This window comes from Mesoplodon bidens (genome assembly GCF_964165515.1).
Source record: "Mesoplodon bidens genome assembly, chromosome: 5".
Taxonomy (NCBI): domain Eukaryota; kingdom Metazoa; phylum Chordata; class Mammalia; order Artiodactyla; family Ziphiidae; genus Mesoplodon; species Mesoplodon bidens.
The window spans coordinates 98,833,160-98,858,427 of record NC_138161.1 but is presented as its reverse complement, the minus strand read 5'-3'; the positions used below and the strand labels follow the sequence as shown (position 1 = coordinate 98,858,427).

The 25,268-nt window shown below is 34.3% G+C and overlaps 1 protein-coding gene across 4 annotated transcripts in view; it reads right to left on the bottom strand.

Annotated features, from left to right (window-relative positions):
- Positions 1-25,268, bottom strand: part of ATP11B (ATPase phospholipid transporting 11B (putative)) — a 121,151-nt gene that overhangs the window by 4,533 nt on the left and 91,350 nt on the right. For 3 of the 4 annotated variants that reach the window (XM_081234105.1, XM_081234107.1, XM_081234108.1), the window contains 4 exons: positions 19,453-19,518; positions 18,808-18,911; positions 17,357-17,522; positions 3,724-3,857 (listed from right to left, as the gene is read on the bottom strand). In XM_081234105.1, the coding sequence (XP_081090231.1) occupies positions 3,724-3,857; positions 17,357-17,522; positions 18,808-18,911; positions 19,453-19,518 (470 nt within the window). Of the gene's footprint in view, positions 1-3,723; positions 3,858-14,402; positions 14,489-17,356; positions 17,523-18,807; positions 18,912-19,452; positions 19,519-25,268 lie in introns of all 4 variants that reach the window. The other variant, XM_081234106.1, reaches the window with a different exon arrangement.

Genomic DNA, 25,268 nt, shown 5'->3' with positions numbered 1-25,268 from the left:
TTCAGGTATGAATTCTATTCCAAAGGTTTTAGCATTAATTAGCTTGAACAAAGTAAATGTTTTAATTCAATAGGTATCAAAGACACCTTGAACGAAGTAAATGTTTTGACTCAATAGGTATCAAAGACACCTAGAAGTCACTAGGGTTTTCACTTATCTAAGAACAAATGATCCTCTACTGGTCTGGAAAAAGTTAACTACTGTCTGTCTGAATGATAAGGCCATAAGCAATTCATTACATAATACTTTATTTGCAGCTGTACCAATTTCAGCTAAAATAACTTAAGACTAAAAATAGCCTGCCATGCTTAAAATGGCCTAACCTATTTCAAGGACAGTATTAGGATTACCAAGTTAAAGGTGGCTTTTCTTAGAAGACTAAAAGCACTTAATAAATACATTTTATGTAACTTTTTCCAGGGTTCCCACTTTCCTTAAATAAAGAAGTTAGAGAAAGAGATTAGCACTTCAAATGGCCCAAATTCACTTTTATAAAAAATCTGCTGTTTCCTAGAGACTAAAGTTTGTATGTAGTTCAATTTTAAACCGATTAAGTGAGCACAGTCACAATGAAGATTGGAACCTAGAAACTTTACAAAGTTGGCAAAGAGGAAGACAGACAAGCAACAACCATACCAGTGGTTTACAGGTTCTCTAATTTTACTAGTTTCCAGAAAACTTAAACAGTATCTACCGTCGTTTACGAAGGGCTTGCTCACTACGGTCTCTAGCACCTAGAACTGTGCTATAGTAGGTACTCAGTATTTGTAAAATAAATGAATGGAGTAAGACTATGAACATTTCTTAGAGTAAGTATTTATGCAAGAAAATGTATGCTCAGACACACATGACAAAACATAACTATAAACAATACTCCCAAACTGCCAATATTTTAGTTTTTCCTCTTTTCCAACCATTGCTTACACAGAAGAATCTTATTAGGTAAGGTTTCCTTCATTTCTGATCTTTTCAAAGCACACATGTGCATTCATATTGTTAAATATCATATTTGACAGAACATTAAACACCTGAACTACATATTAATTATTAACTCCTTTCTACTTAAAAGACAGTTTTGATTAGGATAAAGTAACTGTTGGTAAATTACATACAGAAAAGCATTTATTGCTGAAGTACAGCCCTTTAGAGTACAACATGGCATATCCTTTATATAGCACCATGATGCTATCTTTGAAACAGAGCTTGCAATATGGCATATTCCTTTGACAACATCAATTAGTAAAACGTAAGTAGAATTTTTGTGCCTGGATGGTAAAACTTTATTAGTAAAGAAATCTGTCATATGAAAGCACTAATTGTATCTCTCAAGTGATGACCATTACCTCTTATGTTTAATTAATGTTAATGGAACAAATATCCAAAGGATTCTACACCTTGTAAATAGAGGTATCAGTCTTGCCCTACCTTTTAAATTAGACATGAGAGAGAAATGTAGAATAGACGCTATTCCAAAAGCAAAACAGAATGCCAAATATATTTCACTAAAACAATTACAAGTAAAAAACAAAAACAAGTGACTTTTCAAAGTTTAAATATAATGTTAATGGATCCATGGCAATATTCATATAGCCCTTAGAAAAGCACCAAGTGGTTTTGAATATTGGTATAATTTTATCCACTAAAAAAAAAATAGAACAAATCTCAAGACTTTTTAGATTATTCATTTGAAGAAAACAGGGAGATAATGACAGTAGTAACCAACAGCATAACCTGAGATGCTGGACAAAATTGGAAAGGTATTTATAGTCTGTCAAATAAGATATTCATTACTGTTAAACATTTTATTAGGCAAAAAAAAACCTCTTAAAAAAGAAAAAAGTGAGATGCAATTTTAAGGGGAAAGAAGTACAGATGAGAAGAGACACCTTCAACAGAACATGCAGAAGTAAATCCCATAATTCCTTGGGCAGGTTCAAAAGGGATAATGCAGCATAAAAATGGCTATGTAAAGAATAATGGGGTGCATCACCTAAATAGTTGATATCCAGAAAATGGGAATATATATAAAGCAGAAAAACATTCTGGGATCATTTAAAATTAATTCTAGTCTTTTTTTTAGTAGTTAGTGAAGATGTATATTGTCATTAAAGAGAATTTCGTGTTGAAAAAGATGCTCTAAAAATTCTATACAAGTTCTACAAGTAGTCTCTTAGTCTAATTCCCACCTTAGTTCTGTGCAGTAAAGCTGTCTTATATTATACATTAGGTCTTTCTGGAACTTCCTTTGGGACACTTGTTGGCCTGGGTACATGACAGAACTACTTTCTTATAATGCATTTCATAATACAATTGTGTAAGTCATAACATACAAGTCCCAATAAATTTAGGTGCTCATAGTGATTCTTACATGTGGAATAAAATGCCTACAAAATAATATCACAGCATTATGGAAATATTTTTGATCACATTATAATCAACAAATGGGGACTGAAACCACAGACATTATGTTATTAATGTAAGAATGCTCTTTATAAATGCAACTGTACCATAAAGAAATGGCCACAACTAAAGGCAAAGTGGGAACTAACAAGTTCACCAGTAAAAGTTACCAGAATTCTATGATACAAGAATGATGTCATACTCATCATTTTTAAAACATAAAGCCAACCAAATATTAAACATTCTTTTATCAACAGATAAGAGTAGTGCCTCCTCCGCCCTTTATTCCCTGCTCCTGGGGTCTTTCCAACCTTTTCCCAGGCGTGGCACATGTAGAAAGTGATACTATTCATGTGGCACGCTGTGGACAATGGAAATCACCATCCATCCTTGCCCATCTGTAACCCTTCATGAACACGAGTACACTGCTGCTCTGACTTTGAGACTTTGATATCATTCACCTAAAGAATACCAAAGTGTGAAAAAAATTATGTCTATTCCTTAATATTCCCTAAATAATAACATGTCTCTTGGGGAAATGTATAAAGAATTGAATCAATTTCACTTTTAAATAATTTAAGTGGTATATACCAAAAAATGGTATTTTTGTTATGATCCAAAAGAGCAAATCTAATTCAAGAAACACATTTGGGAGGAGACAAAAACACTAAAATTCTTCTAAACCATAATTTAAAGAGCCTATTCTAACTTATAAACTTTTAATTAGACCATAAATACCGAGTAAAAACTTAAAAATCACAACTTATTTTAAAACCTCATTACACACATAAAAAGGTGTACGAGAGCAGAATTTCAGCCTTTTATGTTTATAAATACCTCAAAGTCTCAAATGAGTGACTAGACAATATACATGAAGAATAAGAAAGGCAAAATCTTTTGACTTTACTATTACGTGTAGATTATTTTGTAAATACAAAAAGCAAACATACAAGCAAAACAAATACAGGAAATAAAACAACAGTTTAGGTATAATCAAAAAAAGAAAGTTATAAAAACAAAACGAGTACCAGATACACACTCCTATTCACCACATTTGAGAAAGACTGTAAAGCAAGATTTTTTGTTCATTAGATGAAAAGTCTCTTCAAAGGTGCTTTCTGTTCCTTTGTTAGTGAAAGAACCCCCTACACCCTAAAGCCACAAAGTGAAATACCATCAAAGAGTGCTAATAAACAGCATACTTCCTGCTTCAGTTGGTAAAACCAGGGGCTGATTTATTAGGGATCTAGAGATGCAGGTTCATCCTGTTCCAGTTTATAGGATACTCATCTGCAGCAAAGGCTACTTAGAGAAATTTCACACCTGCTGACATGGGACGGACGACATCTTCCTATTACTCGTTCCAGCATTCTTCCAACAGATGCGCACGCTGTTTCTCCTTCTGAGAAACAGCACATGGAGTCCAAGCACTTGATACTTGAATTTGTTTCAGTAAGCTGAAGGAGTTGAAGGAGAAAAATATTAGTTATTTATAGATCTGTACTTCCAAAAAGCATTTAAAAAACTGCAACAAGCACTTTAAAACCAAAAGTAATATATACGTGTTTTCTATAATATGGAAATGTATGGAAGGCTTTAATTAAGAGTAATCATACAAAAATATTTAAAAGGCACTGTGTCCTAAATTAGAGGCTGAGTAAAATCATTATATAAAACAAGTACCTGGATACTATATAAATCTGCCAAGATTTTGTATTTTAATATCTTAATATATTATGATTAAAATGATTTATTTACATCAACCACTCAGAGACTTAATGAATTCTCATTCTTCTTTGAGCTTTTGTTTAGGTGAAATGCTCCTGCAACTTCAATTAAAAATATCTACTAATTGAGAAAAGTAGAGTTTAAATTATTTTGAAGACTGGGAAATAACCAGGCAGGACCAAATCCCAATCTTCAACAATAACAACAACAGTAGCAAACACCTTACGTCGTGCCAGATTCTAAACACCATATAGATGTATATATGCATATCATGAATAATTCTTGAAAAAAGCATCATCTGCCTTAAATTGCTAAGCAACTATTAAGTGCTAACCATGCCCATAATAAGTTCATCTTGCTTTTTAAAAATTAATTGATGATACATTATTAAAATAAAGAAGTAACTAAGTAGTACTATTTAGATTTAAAACTGAATTAATTTCTGTAAGCTTGCAAGGTTTATATTGATTGAGGGATAAAAAAACCTGGCAAGAAAAACTTAAAGCCACAGTACTAATAATTTCAATCCTGTTAAAATAAGGGGGAAAAATGGTATGACCACATAGCCCAATGACTCCCAACCCTGGTTTTGACACAGTCAAGGGTACACCTAAATTTCTCAAGGGTTATCATTTTAAACAAACTTATTTTTCACTCATTTTCCTTTACATATATAACATATTGCATAACAAATCTTTCAAAAGTGTAGAGGAAGGAAAACAACAAAAATAGATTCATTAGAGTGCTGCAATTCACAAAGGTTGGGAATCACCAAGTGTCAAGTGTAGGCATGGCAACAGGGGACACTTGTGGACACACTCACAATGGACAGAGGACACAAACATGATGAAATGTAAATAACCTGGCATTCTGAACCTAAGCAACTGGTGAGGTCCTGCAAAATCCCTGCTCAGAATAATCCTGCCAAATACCAAGCAGTGCGAGACAACTTGGCTCCTGTTAGGCAATGAACTGATTGCATCAATGTCCTAGGATCTGCCAAGCACTGAGAAATAGCCAAATTTTACTTATTCTTTCATTATAATACCCTTGGGTTTAGGACTGTTTACGATACTATTTCTTAAACCGTGTATTTTGAGATATTTACAGACATTGCACGAAGAAAAGTTCTGTGGCCAATTAAGTTTGAGAAACACTAGTTCAAGGAATGTCTAAACAGACTTTGTGAGTAAAGGACTGTAAGTCAGGTTGTGTGGTCAGTCTCCAGGGAGAGAGCTAGACATGGCACAATTCTCAAATTTGTTTTTTTTCAGTAAACTCCCCTTCCTCCCCTCCCCACATGGAACATTAATCAACACCAGGAGGAACATTAATATTCAGTGGAAGATTTTAGGAAATGCTGGTTTAGGTAACAGGGTTTCACCAGTTTCCCAGTTTCCTCCTTGGGTCACTGGGCTCCAGCTTCCTCCATCTCAAAGCCATTCTCTGTAGGAAGCAGGACTTTAGAGCTCCCACATGCTCAAGGATAAAGTACTACACCTCAAAGAGGCCTGTAGGGCCCTTTATAACCTGATCTCAGGCTGCCTTTGCTGCTCTACTTCTAAATGCTCCTGTACAGTCTCCACACAGCCAACCAGGCAGTGCTCCCTGCCTGTGGGTATGTGTCAGGGCCTGTCACCAATTGGGGGCAGAATGCTGACCCCTAACACCAAGTTCAGTTTAAATACCATCATCTCTATGAAACCTCCTCCACCTCTCCAATTATCAGTACTATCTCTTTCTCTCTAGATTCTATTCCAATTCTTGTTTGTATCATTTAAACGACAGAAGCACTTAAATTCAACTTATACTTCATTGAGCAAGGCACTGTGCTGGTTCCTAAAGGGGACAGCACCCCTGCCTTCAATCTGTTGAGTAAAGGATAAAGAAAAGGGTGGGAGATAAGCCAGGAACAAGTAATAATGGCAGTTAAATTAATGGAATGCTTACTATGTATGTGCCAGTTAGTATGTAAGATGCTTCTCACAGATTATCTCATTTATAACCACCTTTTCGGACAGGCACCAGACTCATACACATTTTATAGATGAGGAAACAGAGAAGTTAAAAATATGTTCGTGCTCACCCAGCTGGGGCTTAAGTCTTGGTTTGATTCCAGGGCCCAAACCTCTTTACCATGCTGTTATACTGCCTTCTTATAATTATGGTATGAAGCAGAGTACAATATTGAAAAAGAGGAAGGAAAGCTCAAACCCAGCTGTTGTTGTTGGTATTAGTGGGAGAGCATAAGAGATTTGATGAAAAAGATGGCATACTGAAGACTGGATGGGATTTCAATAGCTGGAGATGGGAGAGAAACAGCATTCCAGGCTAAGCAGAGAGAATGAGTAACTGTGTGGGCAGAAAAGTATGATGTGCATTTAGTGCATGTTTAGCCTAAGTGTAGAGAGAGTAGTTGTTACTCCTACCCCCTTGCAAAAAGACCAGTGTGACTCAAACTGTGATCTATGGATCACTGTTGGTCTGAAAACACTGTTACTAGCTCATGAGAGACAAGTGCGTCTGGTCCGTGAGAGTAAGAGATTAGACAATTTTATGGCAATTTGACAGAATACTTTTGTAACTGTTGAATCTAATTTAAAAATTGGGGCTTATTTTATATATCTTTCAAATTTCATTTCCTAGTAATTCATTTTTATTGTATTTTACAAAAGTATTGGTCCGTGATGAACTGGAAATGAACAACAACAAAACAAACAAGAAAACAAACTGGTTATTCACAACATTTATCTGGGGAGCACTGAACTAGACCAGAAACTTGAAAGAGCAAGGGGTTTGGTTCTTCTTAGCTTAACAACACGTGCTTTACTACTGCTGGTGCTCAACCGACAGGGATTCACTAAAGATACCATCCATAAGGTCAGCAGCATTTGAGTGTCCACGTACATGCAGAACACTGCTTAGGTTTGGATCTGCTTTGCATTCATCACCTTTTACTTTAAAACCTAAGGACAAGTATTAAACTACGGGCAACTCAACACAGAGTAAACATCTTAATATGTCAAAAGTATTATAAAGAAATGACTTTTTCAGATCACCTTCTGAACTAAGCAAAATATATCTCCTTTTTATTCCCTAAGGAGAAAAAAAAAAACCACCTGCTTTGAAAATGCTGGTTAACTGTGTTTCTGTAAAGCTATCTATAGAAAACACTATACTGTTCTCTAGCAAACCTCCAATTCCATCACTTTTCCATATATACATCTTTGATCTCATATCATAGCTTCCAGTATAACCGGGGGTGGAGCATTTAGATCTCATTTCATTCAAAGTAAGGAGAGGGAGTCATTACCTTTTTAAAAAAGAGACTATTAATAAAATACTAGAAAAGAAAACAAGCAAAGTAACAGGAGTGAGACCCTACCTGGTGGCACTAAACAGTAACTTTTAACTTAACAGAAATTTTGATTTATTGGTAAGACTCACTCTCCACCACATTTACTTCCCAGAAACAACCACATAACTTAAGAGCTAAAAGGGCTGCCAAGCAAAACAACTATGGAGATCCAACATGGGTATGTATGGCTAATAAAAATTTTCATCTTTATAGAACTTCCCTTTTGAAATAAATTCTGGCTCACTGCTCTTATTTCCATTATTTTCACATCAATGATGGTAAACATTTAGAAGTTCCTCCTGTTACTTCTATAAAAATCTTCCTTAAATTTTCTAAGTGTTGGAAAACTGTCATATATTTCTAAGTTTTTTAGTCATGCCTATGACATTTTACCCCATCAAATCAAATAAAGTTCTTTAAGTTTAGATAAAAATTATTTAACTATTGACCATATTTGTTCTTTTGCCCTTAAAATTGTTTTATATACTTCATAATCAAAGAACACCTTGCTTAGCCTTAAAGGAGATATTTGGAAAGAAGCCTTAAACTATAATTATGGAGGGAAAAAAAGGCTTCTGTTTAAGGAAATGACTTTCTTTTAAATGTGAGGTCAAAAGTCATCAACTATTACCAATTTCCATATTTGGCTAAGAATAATAAAACCCCTAAAACAGTTAATAGCTTCAAGTTCTTATTCAGAATTGGAAGAGGTACCTATTTAATGATGGTATTTAAATAACTGCTTCTCTTACTCAAGGCCTCTTTCTCCAAAACATGCTGTAAGCTCACATTTACTCCCCTGGACTCCCTTCCCTTCCTTTCTCATCAAGTAAAATAAACAATTTTGAAAGCCAATTATAAGTATAAATAAAATACCTCTATGCTTTTAGGGATCTCCAGAATGAAGGAGACTTCCATATGTGTTGCCTAAATTTAGGTGTGAAAATAAGCATACAATATGAATTCTATTTATTAGGTAAGCTTATTTTAATAAACTTGGCTTATTCCTTGTTTCAAAAAGACTGAGGCCTCTTTATTTTAATGTGATTACAAAATAACAATATCTGACTAGGAATTTGTAGTTTAGGTGATCAAGAGTATGAGTTATCTGTGAAAAATGATAAAATCTCCAATTTTAATTTAATGGAGAGGGTAAATCAGAATAGCAACAATTAACTAATCACACAGCTGATGTTAAGAAATCAGTTTTCTAAGTATCAATCATTCACAGCATATCATTACCGTTTGGTAGAAATAATATCAATACTAATATTTTTCTTCATTTTGACCTCCAGATGAAAAAGCTGTTCAACAAGTCAGCACAGATTTGAAAATAACATTAGTTTTGTAAACTGTCACACTTATCAGATATGCATCTAGGTCCTGCCTTATTATTATTAGTCTTTTAAATGTTCGATTGTATTTGTTTACAAAATTTTGCTCATTCAGAGAAGTGTAGCTTTTAGTGGCCAATAACTAAATACAGGCCACTAAGGGTTTCTGTTCCTTTTGTAGTTCATTGCTTTGTTAAGTGAAGCAATAGCTGTATGTATCTTTGTCACACAAGAAGAGGAAGGTGACTTGTAGTTGGTTGAAACTGCTTAAAATGTTGTTGTCGGTGGTGGCAGATTTCAGGTTTGGGGCTTAAGCGTCCTGGTTCACAATGAGAAAGGTCAGTAGCCGTAGCATCCTGTTGATATCTCTATGGTAGCTAGGTGCAAGCTGGAAAGAGGGCATCCAGAGTAGGGCCAGGAAACCAGAGACAAAAATGTGACAGAATAATGAAGGCCTAAGAGGCAGGGTGATGTAGAGGGAGATGGCTTAGGAGAGTCTAGCCCATGGCAACATTTAGGGCTCAGCAAAATTCTGCCAGATTTGGCAAGGCTGACCAAATTTTGATTAGAGAACAACTGCCATTTCAAGACAGAAAATATAGGAGAGAGATATTATTTAATACTTACTTTCTTAAAAGTGATTTTTATCTCAAAATATATGCCAAAGAGAAATATATGAGACAAGAAATACTCAAGATATATTTCATTCAACTAATTAAAATTCAGTGATAAGCAGAAAAAAACCTGCAGATCAGGGTAAGCACCTCCAGCAATTTTACTAAAATCATATCCATGGTTTGAGGGCTTTTCTACTTTCTTGTTTATAGGAAGAGAGACCATACGTCACAGGATGATAAAAGAATTCACTTATCATTCCTTTGTAAAAGTAACCATAACAACGCTCCTATTATTTAATAGGGGTATTCTAAGAACCCAATTCTCAACTGTTCTATACATTTTAATGGACATATTAAAGTAAAGCAGCACCATATCCATGTCTTTTGAAATATCCACTTGAGCTTGAATCTTTGGGGAACTTACATCGCAGAGGACATAATTTCACAGTATTAGCACAGTCAGTTCCCAAATGGACTGTGTGCTCTGGAAATTAACCAGGACATCTTATAAATCCCAGCCAGCTTCCCCTCTTTAATCAATGAATTCTTCAGCTGAGTTTTCCTTGTAGCCAATGAGGGCATATTCTAAAAACTAAAAATCTTTCTATATTTATCAAAGCAAAATATAAGATAAATATATTATGAAGGTAATCATATGAAATATCCCAAAACAAAATAAAAATTCAGAATTGTTTTGAATTTCTTTTCAACTAGTAATAATCATGACTGGGAGTTGATTAATCTTCAACATTTTCCATTTTGGGCAATTCACTAAAGGAATCTAATTTTAAAAATATGTCTTACAGAATAATTCACATTTTTTCAAATTATTGTACCTGTTCCACTGTCTGATTTATAATCTTCAAGTAGCTTTGTTTTAAAGTTCCACCATTTATGAGGGTTATCTCAGATGAGACAACAGCACCTTCGTGACCAGTAATTAGAATGTACAAAGTGGCAAATAGCCCAGTAAAAATATAATTACTAGTGGTAAGAATTTTTATCTTCCATGGTTACTACCAATTAAAATATTTTGCATATCCCAATTAGGTCTAGAAGTGGTTGTTAGGGTTTAATTCTCAAGAGGGAGTGAATCAAGTCCTCATTAATTCATACTTTTTTATTACAAAGATGTAACTATGAAAGTTTATGAAAAGTTAGAACTGAGAGTTTGGTGAATACCAGTCAACAGAAAATTATTCAGTACCAAGTCTAAGCACTCACTCATTTGACCATTCAACTCAAGAGATAGACTTAGATAAGTAATTCAGTGTCTAACTACATTAACATGTATAAAATGACACATAACTACAAGTGGTAAAAGTGATTTGGGAAATAACAGAAATAGCATGACATATTTTCGAAAGAAGTGAAAAGGAATAAATTCTTGAGTATAAGACAACAGGTTAGAATTTGAAGTAAAGTAAGATTTAACACTATAACTCCAAAGGAAGATTAATGAAATATTCAGGTACGGACATATAAAAAATGTAAAGATCATAAAAAAGGAAAACAGGTGAAGAAAAACAATATATGAGAAACGGTGAAGGAATTAGTAAAGTAAAAACTGAAATGTCAGGCCAGTTCTCCCATAGCATGCCCCAAGCTTGAGAACTTAGCGGATATGTCCCCAGGAAGGTCCAGCGCAGTACTACCTAGTGCACGTAAGAACTGTCCTGCTGGCTGCAAGCCTCAGCTAGCAGGTGCCTACTGTCCTCCCCTCTGTGCTTGCTTTCAGCAAATTCATATGCTGAGCTGACTGAACCCTTATCTTCTTCCATCTGGAAGGACAGAAAAGCAACAAGTCTCATATTACAGAACAATACTCTCACTGTATATAAGTTTAGAATCAAAATAGCAAGTTGGGGTCCACAATCTGTGAGGCACAAATGAAATTTCACACAACACCACATTCATTTACTGTCACAAAAGAGAGGAAATAGTAGCTTCTTAAGGAGCATACAACAGAGCATACAAAAAAAAAGCCATGATTTTCTGGTGCACAAAGTTAAATTAAAACCAGGTTTCCATCAATAAAATTAAATTTCTTCTATTAAACAAATTCCTTGCCACCAAGAGTTAGGGTTCTTATTGCAAAGGTATGTCCCATTTCGCATCTCTGATGCTCCCTCTCAGAAGACTTCTCTACTTTAACTGGACTTCAGCAGAGTGGAAGAGTCAATCATATGGACTTTCAAATGTTAGACATGAGTAAGGGGGAGCTTGACTTGATGTAGTAAACAAAATTAATTTAATCCTTAGTTTGAAATATATTTTTTAAGTGAGTGTTAACTTACTTATATAACTTTCTACTCTTTTGCTTTTCCTATTTTTTTTTTTTTTTTGGCTGTGTCTTGTGGCTTGTGGGATCTTAGTTCCCTGACCAGGGATTAAACCCAGGCCCTCAGCAGTGAAAGCGTGAAGTCCTAACCACTGGCCCACCAGGTAATTCCCTCTATATTTTAAGTATTAGAAACCTTCTAAGGAGTATGTGCCCATAGCCAAGCTAATTTTAACCTTTCTTAAATTATAAAAAAATGTCCTCAATAAATAAAAAACAATTTTTTTCCCTCATTTCTATGTGTTTTCTCAGTCTTAGGACTAATCAATAATTATTTCTATAAAAAATGCTATAGTAAATTTCTTACATACATAAAAAATAAAGTAGTAGAATTCCTTGGTTTCAAGAGTACAGTAAGTTTATATAAAGGTAGATTATTATTATAGTTTTGCCTATAACATAAAGGAGTGTAAAATACTCAAAATGAGTTTTCTTTTATTCAAAAGAAAATTATTAAGTTTTATGTTAATGGTCCTTAAGAAGTACTAACCTGATTAAAGATTTGAAAGCTCTTAAAGATATTTGATATATGCACAATCTTCCTCTCTGTCACAACAGTAAACAATTAAGCTACCATGGATCACACCCAGGAATACCGTTCAACATAGTTCAAAAACAAGATGTATTCAAAATCCACAGCATGCATCAACAGACAGATGTTTGTGGACACTTGTTCTTCATGAAGCTATGAGCAAATGCCCATCCAGTGATCATTCACCACTCATGTAAGCAATTGTTATTTCTGCCTGGCCTTTGGTTGAGCACAGTATTTCTTTCTTTTTGTTTTTCTCTGATGCTGATAGTAAGCATATAGACCACAGTATGTAAAATAGTCATTTGATAAGTGAAGAACCTAGAGGCTCAGAAAGGTGAACTAATTTCATTAGGATATAGAGGGTGCAGGGCCAAGGGCATGCTGTGCTAGCATTCAGCCCCACCATCTCCCCAACAGGGCTCTTCTCCCTTTGTTACACCACCTGATTGGACAGTGCTTGCAGGAAACACTACCTGACTCATGTACCCTGCTCTCATTGTGTTCCTTCACAGATGAATGTTAAGCTTACTACGTTATTACAATATTAAAGAGAGTGGGATCTCTTTAATTTATGATCTCCGTGTATCATTCTTTTTTAGTCTATCATTGCTCAAAAAATGTTGCTTGATTTGAGCCACCATGATATGAGAAAATATGATTTAATAAAAACAAAAGTGCTTGCTGGAGTGTTCTTTTAAATAATGAGCTCTCCTATTGCCTTGGAGTTAAATAATTAGATGTTTGAAAATGTGGTAAATACACACTGTTTTCAGAAGGCACATATAGATAAAATGTGATGCACATATTTGGCTCAACCAAAGGTGAAGGCAAATCTTCCAAGTTTGTTTTGATTTTAGTTCTTCTTTTAAACATGAAATTTAGTTGACTACCACTTAAACACCCATTTGTATATTCATCTACAATTATTATACCTTTGTAATTCAAAGTAGAATATTTCAAAAATCCTGATGCTAATAGGAATAATAAAATCGAAAGGTTTGGTAAAATTTTGGAACAGCTCAAAATTATGAACTCATAGGATTACATAAGAAGTTCTTTAAGCAGTGCTCTGTCAAAGTCATTTGTTTGATCAAGTGAACATAGATGGATTAGAAACCTTGAGAATAAAAAAGAATTAAAAAAAAATATATGACTAAAAACCCAGGGTGAGAAGTTGAAGGGTGCCAAAACAAAACAATCAGTTATATTACTTTTCCTTTTCAAACTAGACTGGAGTTAAAATTAATATATAGCTTTGGTATCTTAATATGAAAAGTTCTAGGATTTAAACTTTCATTCTCTTCCATCAAGACATCTTCGGATTACTGATTATTTTTTGTGGAAACTGACAGAATGGATCTGTCTGTGGAGATAAAGGTATATATATGAGATACAAAATGTATTGTTAAAATCTTACCTATTGTTTAAGCAAAAAAAAAAGGAAAAAAAAATTAGGACACACTTTTGCATTATTTTAAAATAATTTGTAGTTAATAAACCTACTTGAAATCTAGAGTGATTTTTTTTCAGGGCTGAATTATTTATACCAATAAAATAATTAAAAAGTAAAAAAAAAAAGTATTTGTTCAATTTATAGATGCACTAAACAGCAAGGATATGAAATGTTTTAGCAGCCATTACAGTGTACAAAGACAAATATACACATGTATTTGCAACATAGATTAAGGCAAGATAAAAAATGGGCAATTCTCACTTCCAAGTAACTGAAACTTAAAACTTTAAATTTTATCATGAATTTCTGTAGCTTAAATTACTCAACATGCAGGAGCATTCTTACGTACCAGTATGACAAGCAGAAGCATTAGAATTGTGCTAGAAAAGGTAGTTAAGGTATAAAATATATAATAAGGTACAGATCTCTGTCCTGTTATGCTGAATTTTTGTCTCAAAGAAATGGATATATTTTTTAGGTTTTAACAGACATATCGATAAAGGTCAAATTAGAGACAGAGCTGTGCTAACAAAAATGCCCCACTCTTAAATCATGCCTCTGCCCATCTTTTGAATATTTTTAAATTGACCTTTAGCATGCAGAAGAGTTAATGAGGTTCTACTCCTCCTACTCTACCTAAGTTTGCTCAGCTGATTCCTTGCCCTCGACAATGGCTGCAGTGCGATGAATTCGTCACTGAAAGCGACTGTGTTGGAGTACATCTATAAGTGGACAGAAAAGGGATGGGACATACAACAAGTCAGTGAGCTGTATTTATCACCTAAGAGACAGACACAGGACAAGCTTTGTAAAGACATTTGTCCCTACAAGAGTAGGATATATCATACATGGTACACATACATAACTGACATTTGTAGGGCCATTGGCTTTGCTATCAAAAGAATTTATTCTTAATACCACATTGTTACTCTGCAGAAAAACAAAGCTCAAAATAAATGCTGACAACACTCCTTTTGATATGATTTTTCTTGCTACTTTTGGTAAGCAATGAAGTAAGTACCTGATAACTTTCTAACAACTTTCTCAACATTTGAAATCAGAGGTGAAAGTACAAGGCTGAAATAATAAAGATTACTGACTATAGCGAAAGAATAATGTCATGCACGGGATATGAATGACCATATACTGTCTCAACAAAAAACAAAAAAAATCCCCCGTAGGCTAGAAAATCCCTGAGTGGAAGTAGAGATTTCCTCTTTAGATTATTTTTATTTCCATGTTTATTTTTTATTGACATATAGTTGATTTACAATGTTGGGCCAATCTCTGCTGTACAGCAAAGTGACTCAATTTTAAAAATATATATCACACTCTTTTTCTCTTTAGATTAGATCACAGTTGAACATCCAGTCAAATCATTTAAAAGGAATTTAGTAGGGTAGAAAGGGAGATTATACTGGCTTTCATACATAGAAAAATGATTGATTTTTTAAATCAACTCCATTTTTAATCAATTTAACCTATGGTAAAAGAACTAAAATATATATAAAGTACTTCTAACTTTTTCTTGTCTAAGGGTCCGCCTTAAGGTATCAAATATTTCCTGTGTAATCCTTTAAAAAGAGGTCTATAAAAATGGTAATAAGGACTAATATTATCACCTTTTATTATCATTAAGAAATCTCTATGAAAAGACATAATGCTCTTCCTAAAGAAAATTTCTAAGGATAAATGTAAATAAATCATTATTTACTTTTATAAAGAAGTAACTTTTTAAGTGATGTCATTAATATATTTTGGTGAAATATAACTTTATATAGCCAAGAGGGCAAGACAAATATGTTCTCCATAAAGGTCTAGAAAAAGTATAATAGACAATGTATTAAAAGTAGTATTCTATTATCATGAATATCTCTGAAGATTAGAAAAAAGATATGCGAACCTTTCTGATATATATTTAAGTAATATATTGCATGGTGGAAAAGTCTGCCCATACTGATATAAATATATGCATAGGCAGACACAGTAATCAGATTATGCAAATTTTTTCAGCCCCAGCTGAAGATCAGTATCAGAGCAACATCCTCATCGTTCTTATAATTATGTTCTTACTGAGGACTTACTACATACAGACCCAGGGTTAGGCACTTTATATTAATGATCTCTAACCATCAAGTAAGGTAGTTATTATTCTGATTCTACAGAGGAAGAAACTGAGGCTTAGGGAAGTGACTTGATTAAGGACATGCATTTTGTAAGTGGTTAAAACAGTATCTGAATTAAGTTTGTCAGGCTTCAGAGGCCTATGCTGCTTCGGTGTTGTTAAAATGTGTATTTGCTAGGACTGAGTGACCAAAGCAAATAAATGCTAAAGAAATGTTAATATGATCAACTGAAATTAAAACCAATACACTGTTTAAGAAACCTAACTCAAATCACTAAATACTTAAGAAGCACTTATTCTATTTGTAGCATGAACACACAACTAGATTTCCAAAATTTGCTTGGCATATAGCAAACATGCAAAAAACAAAAACAAAAACCAAACCCCCCACAAAAACCTCAACCTAGGCAGAACTAAATGATTAATAAACTCTGTGTTTACAAGGGCATAAAAGTTGATTAGAATGTACTCTTGACATATGTTCAATGTCATGATACAGTTAATAGGGCAAACCAATATTTCTAGCTTATGTACAAGTCAAATACACAAAAAAGTCAAATATACTAAATAGCTATCATTTCTTGAGGATATACTCTGTGTCTGAACATTATTTCATTTAATCCTTATTACAAATGTAATGAAATAGACATTTCTGTCATAATTTTACCCATGAAGAAACGGAGACTTAAAGTTACAGAGCTACTCAGTGGTAGAATGTGGGTTTTGAACCCACAACTATCAGGCCCTAAAGACCATATTCTTTTTTTTTGTGGTACGCGGGCCTGTCACTGTTGTGGCCTCTCCCGTTGCGGAGCACAGGCTCCAGACGCGCAGGCTCAGCGGCCATGGCTCACGGGCCCAGCCGCTCCGCGGCACGCAGGATCCTCCCGGACCGGGGCACGAACCCGTGTCCCCTGCATTGGCAGGCAGACTCTCAACCACTGCGCCACCAGGGAAGCCCTAAAGACCATATTCTTAAACACTATGTAACATACTGTTAATATCTGCTGTAGTTTAATATTATTAGTGTTTAGTGAGAAAATATATTTTATAAAAATCCATTCTGTAGAAGTTTAGGTTAAAGAACTTATTTCATACTTTTGTTGAAAACAATATAACCTGAAGAAGTACTACTGAAATTCTAATGGTTCTAAAGAAATGGATATATATCCCAATTATACATATTTGATAGAAGGCTGTGATAATACTATTTAAGACATATTTATACTATTAAAATCTAGTTCTATTAATAACACAATGTAATTTTTAAAAATTATAATTTTTCAGGAGTCATAAAATTAATAGCAACAATAACTTTAAAAATATCACATTTAATAATATTTATATTGCAAAATACTTGATACAGGAATAGATAATTTCCTATTTTCTAATATAAGCAAATTATAATGACAGCTATTCATCAAGACTCCTAATTAAAAAGGTATTGTATATAAAAAGTGGTTACCTGTGCCTTTTCAATATTTGTAGGATGAAACTGTCGGTCAAATACTTTCTTCACAATATCAAGAAATAGGCATGTAACAACCATGAGAATTATGGCAAACCAAGCAGAACCACTTGACAGGAGCTGAATAAATACAAAGTACATATTCTGGGAGCTCAAAAATGGCCTGCAAAGAAAGAAAGTGGGCTTATAATAAATGAAGAAACCGACAAGACAGATTCTTAAATCACGACATTAAGTAAACCCACTATACATGAAGGTTACAATTTTAAGAATACTCCAGGAAAATGTTCAAAATGTGGAATCAGTGTAATTTAATTAATCAACTAATAAAACATGGTAGATTTTAATTGTTAAAAATAAAATCCAATTTAATTCATCTGAATGACAACCATAGTTTTTATAATTAGGAAAGTGGCAAGTAATTGACTTATCCTATCTTAGTGTTAGGATAATTCAAAAGAATTATGTAGTGAATAATACAGACTTAAGAGACCAAAAAAGCAAGAAAAAGTATGTAATAAAATATTTTCTACTAAGCAACTACAAACTTGATTACCTAAATTTTAGGTTGAAAAGCTCTACTTAGAGGATCTTCTCTACACATGGATTTTAAAATAAATGTACTCACAAATATTAGTTCTACATAGTAGTAGGTATTGTCAAGATACTCTTTTTGGGTTTGTGTATATATCACTTCAAAAGAATGAGGAGAAATACAGGAAGAAATGAGGAAATAAGGAGGATTAAAAACAAACAAACGATATTCATTAGAGTATCTTTTTATAATCCTAAATGAAAGTTAATGTTTAGCCAATACAAGTTTTTTCCCTGCCTTTTGTAATATTTTGCCTGATACAGGGATCACAGGCACAGTAGGCAATGTAATATACATTCTCCAACTGAGAGATTTCAGCTGTCCATCACTTACCAAAGAATCTTAGGAAAAGCATTAATTTTTAATCTATCAGAATAGCTGAATATCTGATTTTACAAATGAATATGCAGCACACTACTTTTGAGAGAGAAGTTAACTCATTCATGAAAATTTAATGATTCTATGTGACTTTTTAAATTATATACATTAATAATAATTTAGAGGTAATATGATTAGTGTAAAGAACATTAATTTTCAAGTAAATCCTAGCTTTGCTACTTTTAACCGTTGTGATTTTGGAGCTCAGTTTCCAAATAGAAAAAAATGGGGTAACAAGATTATTGTGATGAATCAATTTAATATCTTAGGTAAAACACTAGAATATAGTAGGTATTCAGTAATTGTTAGTTTCTTTTTTCTTCCATATCAGTAAGATCAACTGAAAAAACTAAATTTCTTATCAGGATGGGGTCTCAAAACTATTCTGAGTAGAATTTGTTCATAATAAAATCTATCATAATAACTATTTATTAGAATTGAATCAATATAACTAAAATAAAATATAGTCACTCACCAGAGAATCCCTCCATAAAACAAAGAAAATACAAAATAGAATAAAATAGATCCCCAGGTAACAAGATGATTGATCCAGGTCCAAAAATGAGTTTCCAAAGCCATCTAAAAAAATAAATTAAAAAACCCTTAATGTAAATCAATAAATCTTTAACTTCTCAGCTAAAACTCAAGAATAAAATGTATTAATTATAAGTGACTAAGGTTGCTATGGCAAAGTCCTTCAGAAGATAAATATTAATGAAAAGATCCTAGAATGAAATTCAACAATTTCAAGTTTATAGTATTTTTCTTCTGTGAGGAAGCAGTATTAAAATTTCATGAGTACTTTATTCAGAACTCAATGGCCTAAACCAGCTTGTGTTGTCTTGCATTACATAGAGAGAAGCAGAATTTCGGAGATGAGTATTGAGGGGTTAACCTTTATCTGACCATAAAAATCAGCTGAGGCTTTCCAAAATAATGAATTTAAAAAATGAATTCATAATGAATCTTTTGACAAAAATTAAAATGAATTATTAAACTAGGCATCCATGAAATTATTCATGACTGAAAAAGGAAAATCTATCAATAAAGAAATGAGGAAAATTAACTAAGAATTATACAGACACAAAATGTATCCATGCTTCTAATTTCTGTACCATACCTTTACTGTGACTGTAATAACCATGACTGTGAAGACCAAGGTACCAAATGTCCAATTTCCAAACATCTAAAACAGAACAAATAAACCAGTATTGCATTATGGGTTAAAATGATGCTAAATCAGAAGTGACGCAAAGAGTAACTAGTGTACATTCTTTACTAAAAATTACTTGCATCATTTACGCCAGTTACATTTGAAATCTGTGACTAGATTAGTACAGTTAAAGGAGAATGAGAAGAAACACCATAAAGCATTATCATGTTTATTATTATGTAAAATGATTCTGTGGATAACATTATCAGACTGGAAACTCAAAGATGGGTTTGGAATTATGTGGCACAGTTTTTAGTGATAATGATATAGCTGTTAGTGACTGCTTTACTCTTATCACAAAGTAAAAATGATAATAAAACCCTGTTCAATCACAATTATTTTCTGAAACCATTCCAACCAGACGTCACAGCAGATCACCTGCCACTGTATTTCTGGACACACCATAGAAAGAGCAGGTAAAAAGAAACTTATACACAAAACCAACACCTGAAAGGAAAGATAATGGCCAGTGGACCTATTCAAGAGATTTCAAGTAAAAATGCAGTTAATGCCAGTTAGATAGTATTGCCCTGGGCTTTATAGCCCAAACTTACTAAGGCCTATTAAAAATGCAGAATCCCCAGAGAATGTCAATTTAATTTCCACAAATAAGAGCACAGCCAGAACTTTATGTTAATTTAGTTTACAAAGTAGTCATAATCTTTACCACTGATTAAAAAAAATTATTTAAAAGGCTGGTTGTTTTAAAAAAAAAAGAAAAAGAAAGAAAAAAATATACGGGTTCCAATGGCAATAAAACTCATCTAAGTAATTAAAGATAAACCACAACCTCAGTGCTTATAAAATTATTGTTTATTTTAAAATACTTAGTATATTGCCTGGTATAAATAAAATACTCAACAAAAATTTTTTTTTTTTTTTTTTTGCGGTACGCGGGCCTCTCACTGCTGTGGCCTCTCCCGTTGCGGAGCATAGGCTCCGGACACACAGGCTCAGCGGCCATGGCTCATGGGCCCAGCTGCTCCATGGCATGTGGGATCTTCCCGGACCGGGGCATGAACCCGTGTCCGCTGCATCGGCAAGCGGAGTCTCAACCACTGCGCCACCAGGGAAGCCCAACAAAAATTTTTAAAATTTGTATGGAAACACAAAAGACCCTGAATAGCCAAAACAATCTTGAGAAAGGATAATGGAGCTCGAGGAATCACACTCCCTGACTCCAGACTACGCTATAAAGCTAATGCAATCAAAACAGTATGGTACCAGCACAAAAACAGACATATAGATCAATGCAACAGGATAGAAAGCCCAGAAATAAACCCATGCACCTATGGTCAATTAATCTATGACAAAGGAGGCAAAAATATACAATGGAGAAAAGACAGTCTCTTCAATAAGTGGTGCTGGGAAAATTGGACAGCTACACATAAAAGAATAAAATTAGAACATTCTCTAACACCATATACAAAAATAAACTCAAAATGGACTAAAGACCTAAATGTAAAGCTTCTAGAGGAAAACACAGGCAGATCACTCTTTGACATAAAATGCAGGAATATTTTTTTGGATCTGTCTCCTAGAGCAATGGAAATAAAAACAAAAACAAACATATGGGACCTAACTAAGCTTAAAAGCTTTTGCACAGCAAAGGAAACTATCCACAAAACGACAAGACTTATGGACTGGGAGAAAATATTTGCAAATGATGCTACTGACATGGTATTAATTTCCAAAGTATACAAACAGTTCATGCAGCTTAATTATCAAAAAAACAAACAACCCAATCAAAAAATGGGCAGAAAACATAAAAAGACATTTCTCTAAAGAAAACATACAGATGGCCAACAGGCATACGAAAAGATGCTCAATATAACTAATTATAGGAGAAATGCAAATCGAAACTACAATGAGGTATCCCCTCACACTGGTCAGAATGGCCATTATTAAAAAGTCTACAAATAGTAAATGCTGGAAAGGGTGTGGCAAAAAAGGAACACTCTTACACTGTTGGTGGGAATGTAAATTAGTGTAGCCATTTAGGAGAATAGTATGGAGGTTCCTTAAAAGCTAAAAAGAGTTGCCATATGATCCTGCAATCCCAATCCTGGGCATATATCCGGAGAAAACTCTAATTCGAAAAGATACACAGACCCCAGTGTTCACAGCAGCACTATTTACAATAGCCAAGACATAGAAGCAACCTAAATGTCCACTGACAGGTGAATGGACAAAGATGTGGTACATATACACAATAGAGTATCAGTCAGCCATAAAAAAGAATGAAATCATGCCATTTGCAGCAACATGGATGGACCCAGAGTTTATCATATTAAGTGAAGTAAGTCAGAGAAAGACAAATAAAATAAGATATTGCTTAAATGTGGAACCTAAAAAATGATACAAATGAACTTATTTACAAAAGAGAAATAGATTCACAGACATAGAAAACAAACTTATGGTTACCAAAGGGGATAGCGGGGGGAGAAGATAAATTAGAAGTTTGGGATTAAAATATACACACCACTAAATATAAAATAGGTAAACAACAAAGACCTAATAGCACAGGGAACTATACTCACTATCTTATAATAACATATAATGGAAGAGAATCTGAAAAAGAATATTTATTTATATATAACTGAATCACTATGCTGTATGCTTGAAACTAACAACACTGTAAATTCACTATACTTCAGTTAAAAAAATAAAAAGCTTAAAAGGCAAAAAAAAATCAATGAATAATGGTTATTATAATCAACAATGAAGCATTAATATTCCTTCATTTGAGGGTATTTTGGGGAGTTTATTTGTCAAGAGGAAAATAATGGAAAAGTCATATTGACTTTTCCTGCTTTTATCATCTCTAGAAATGACCTGGAAATACTGAAAAATCATTGGATCTCACTTAACTCAGCTCTTAAGAGAGCCAGCTCCTCTTTCAGGGATATGGAGATAGGTAATTGATGCAGTCAGGGAACCTGGGCCTGGGAGTGGTAACAACCACACATGTCTATCCCTCAGTATATGGTTTTACTGGGCCCAGACTGGGACTAGCTACATGGTATCTTCCTTAGAAGCAGAGGAAGATTTAGGGCTCTTTCTAGCATTCAAGGCCCTAGAGGGAGCTGTAGAAAACACATTGACATTCCCTCTCCTTTTTGGATCAAGTTAGCACAAGTTATGTATTTCAATTACATCAATCAGTTAAGACTCTTTCCATTCTGATTTCCCCTTGAATTAGTTTAGGTGATGATGAAGTGAGTGGCAGAATCTGGCTAAAGAGAAGTTGAGTTGGGCTTATTACATTGGCTTGGGTTAAGTGGGACCTATTTATGTCACTCATAATCACTTTCACATATACTTGTGTTTGTACTTACAGTTCTTTCCCTTAAAGAGGGCCTGCCAAAACGAGTTAAGGCTTAGATTACTCTACTAAACCTGGATCTGCCCCTGCTCAGAAGAGACAGATGCTCAAAACACTTTCTAACACAATCTGTTTTTTTTGAATCACTTCTTCTAACTTAATTTGTTACCTAATTAAAGCCAACCGTGTATACCAAATTTAAAAGGATCATTCATTATTCATTTGTACACTCAAGAAATAGTAATTGAGCATCTATTCTACGCCAAGTACCATTCCAAGCCTTGGGGAATAAAGCAGCAATAAGGTAAAGTTTCTGACCTCAAGGAGCTTACACATAGTGGGGGAGGCAAAAAATAAATAAACCCAAAAATATATACTTTGAGGTAGAGAGCCTGTGCTCTGCAACGAGAAGCCACCACAGAGAAGCCCGCGCACTGTAACAAAGAGTAGCCCCCGCTCGCTGCATCTAGAGAAAACCTGTGTGCAGCAACGAAGACCCGATGCAGCCAAAAATAAACAAACAAACAAATAAATAAAAGAAAATAAATGTAGAGTAAGGGGTCGGGAAGTGATGGAAGGTGAGGGAGATGGGATTTTACTGGAGTGGGCTAGAAAGGCCTACTCAAGCCAGTGACATTTCAGGAGACCTGAATGAATAAGGGAGTCAGTCAAATAACCACGTGAGAGAAAAGCATCCAGGCAGAGAAACAGCAAGTGCAGAAGTCCTAAGGCAGGAACTAATTGGTCTGAAAGAGCAAGAAAACCAGCGTGGCTAGAGTAGAGTGAATAAAAGGGAGGGTGGAAGGAAATACAGTCCAAGAGGTAGTCCAAGATCTTTTCATTTTTAAAAGATCACTTGGGCTACTGTATGGAGAAGAGATAGTAGGAAGGGGAAGAACAGAAGCAGGAGCAGGAAGAAGGCAGTTACTATTATGGTCTCCGAAAGAGATGGTGATGATCTGATTGGTGTGGAGGAGGAGAGAAGGAGAAACATCCAGGATATGTGTGACATCAGAACCAATGCGATTTCATATGGGTTGTGAGAGAAGAAGTGAAATGAAGGATGATTCCTAGATTTCTGCCTAAGCAGATGGGTAAAAGGTAGTTCCATTTATTAATAAATATAAGAATTGGATGGGAAATGGGTTTGCAGAAGACATTAAAAAATTCTGTTTAGCAATATTAACTTTGAGATTCTACGAGACTTACAGGTAGAGAAGGCAGTTAGTTATTTGAATCTGATAAGCAACTGGCAGAGATGTAAAACTGGGAGTTCAGCATATAAGCAATGATTCAACCAGGAGAAGGATGAATTCACCCTGTGTACAGATAAAAGATGGCACAGAACTGAGTCCTAGGCCACTGCTCCATGTAGAACAGTTAGAACAGCGGTTCTCAAGTTGGGGGCATTTTGCCTCACGGTGGACAGTTGGCTGGACCTGAACATTTTTGGTTGTCATAACTGGGTGGGGGGGTTAGGGGTGTATGCCTGTGTGCTACTGGTATCTAGTGGGTAAGCATGCTGCTAAACATCCTACAATTCATAGGGTGAACCTCCACAGCAAAAAAACTATCTGGCTCAAAATGCCATTGGTGCAGAGGTTGAGAAGCCCTGATTCTGAGGGTAGGAGGTGAAGACTGAAAAGGAACAGTTGCTAAGGCAGCCAAAGTAACTTACAGAGGCTGAGAGAAGATAATGCAGCAGGCAGGAAGGCTTCAAAAATTGTACGCAATGGTTCAGTTCAAAAGGGCTGAGGCACGCTCTTAGATTTAGCAATGAAGTGGTGGCTGGTGACCATAAAGAACATGGTTTTGATGGGAGTGCTGGGGTAAAGCCCTACAGGAGAACATTCAAGGGAGAAGAGGAGGCCAGAAAGTAGAAATAGAAAAAAATGTAACTTCTTCAAATTTCGTAACAGGTCTAACTTAACTACACATTGATCTATAAAAGAATTATCTTCTATAGAGTTAATCAGTTGTTCAGTTCTCCAGTACAAACTATCTCTTTATTATTGGTTTTAAACATTGACTAATTGTTGGGTGATACCATAAGAAGCAAGGTATATTTTTCTGTTCTCTGTATATGATGTAATTTTCTATTAATTGCTTGGAATATTATTAGTGCTTTAAATATTTGTCTCATGAATAAATGAACATACAGGGACATTCTGTAATGAACTAGATAATCAAAGATATTTTAATCATACAAGGTTTAATTAAAAGAAATCTGTATCTACTGACAGGAATTAAATTGCATATGTGTTCTTGAATGACCTGATTGGTAATTATGGTGGTTAAATCATTTGAATGAAAGTAAAGGATACTGAATTCTCGGTGGAATACAAATATAAAATAGTATATTTCTATCTTAACACAGAGCTCTTATCATTTGATGGCT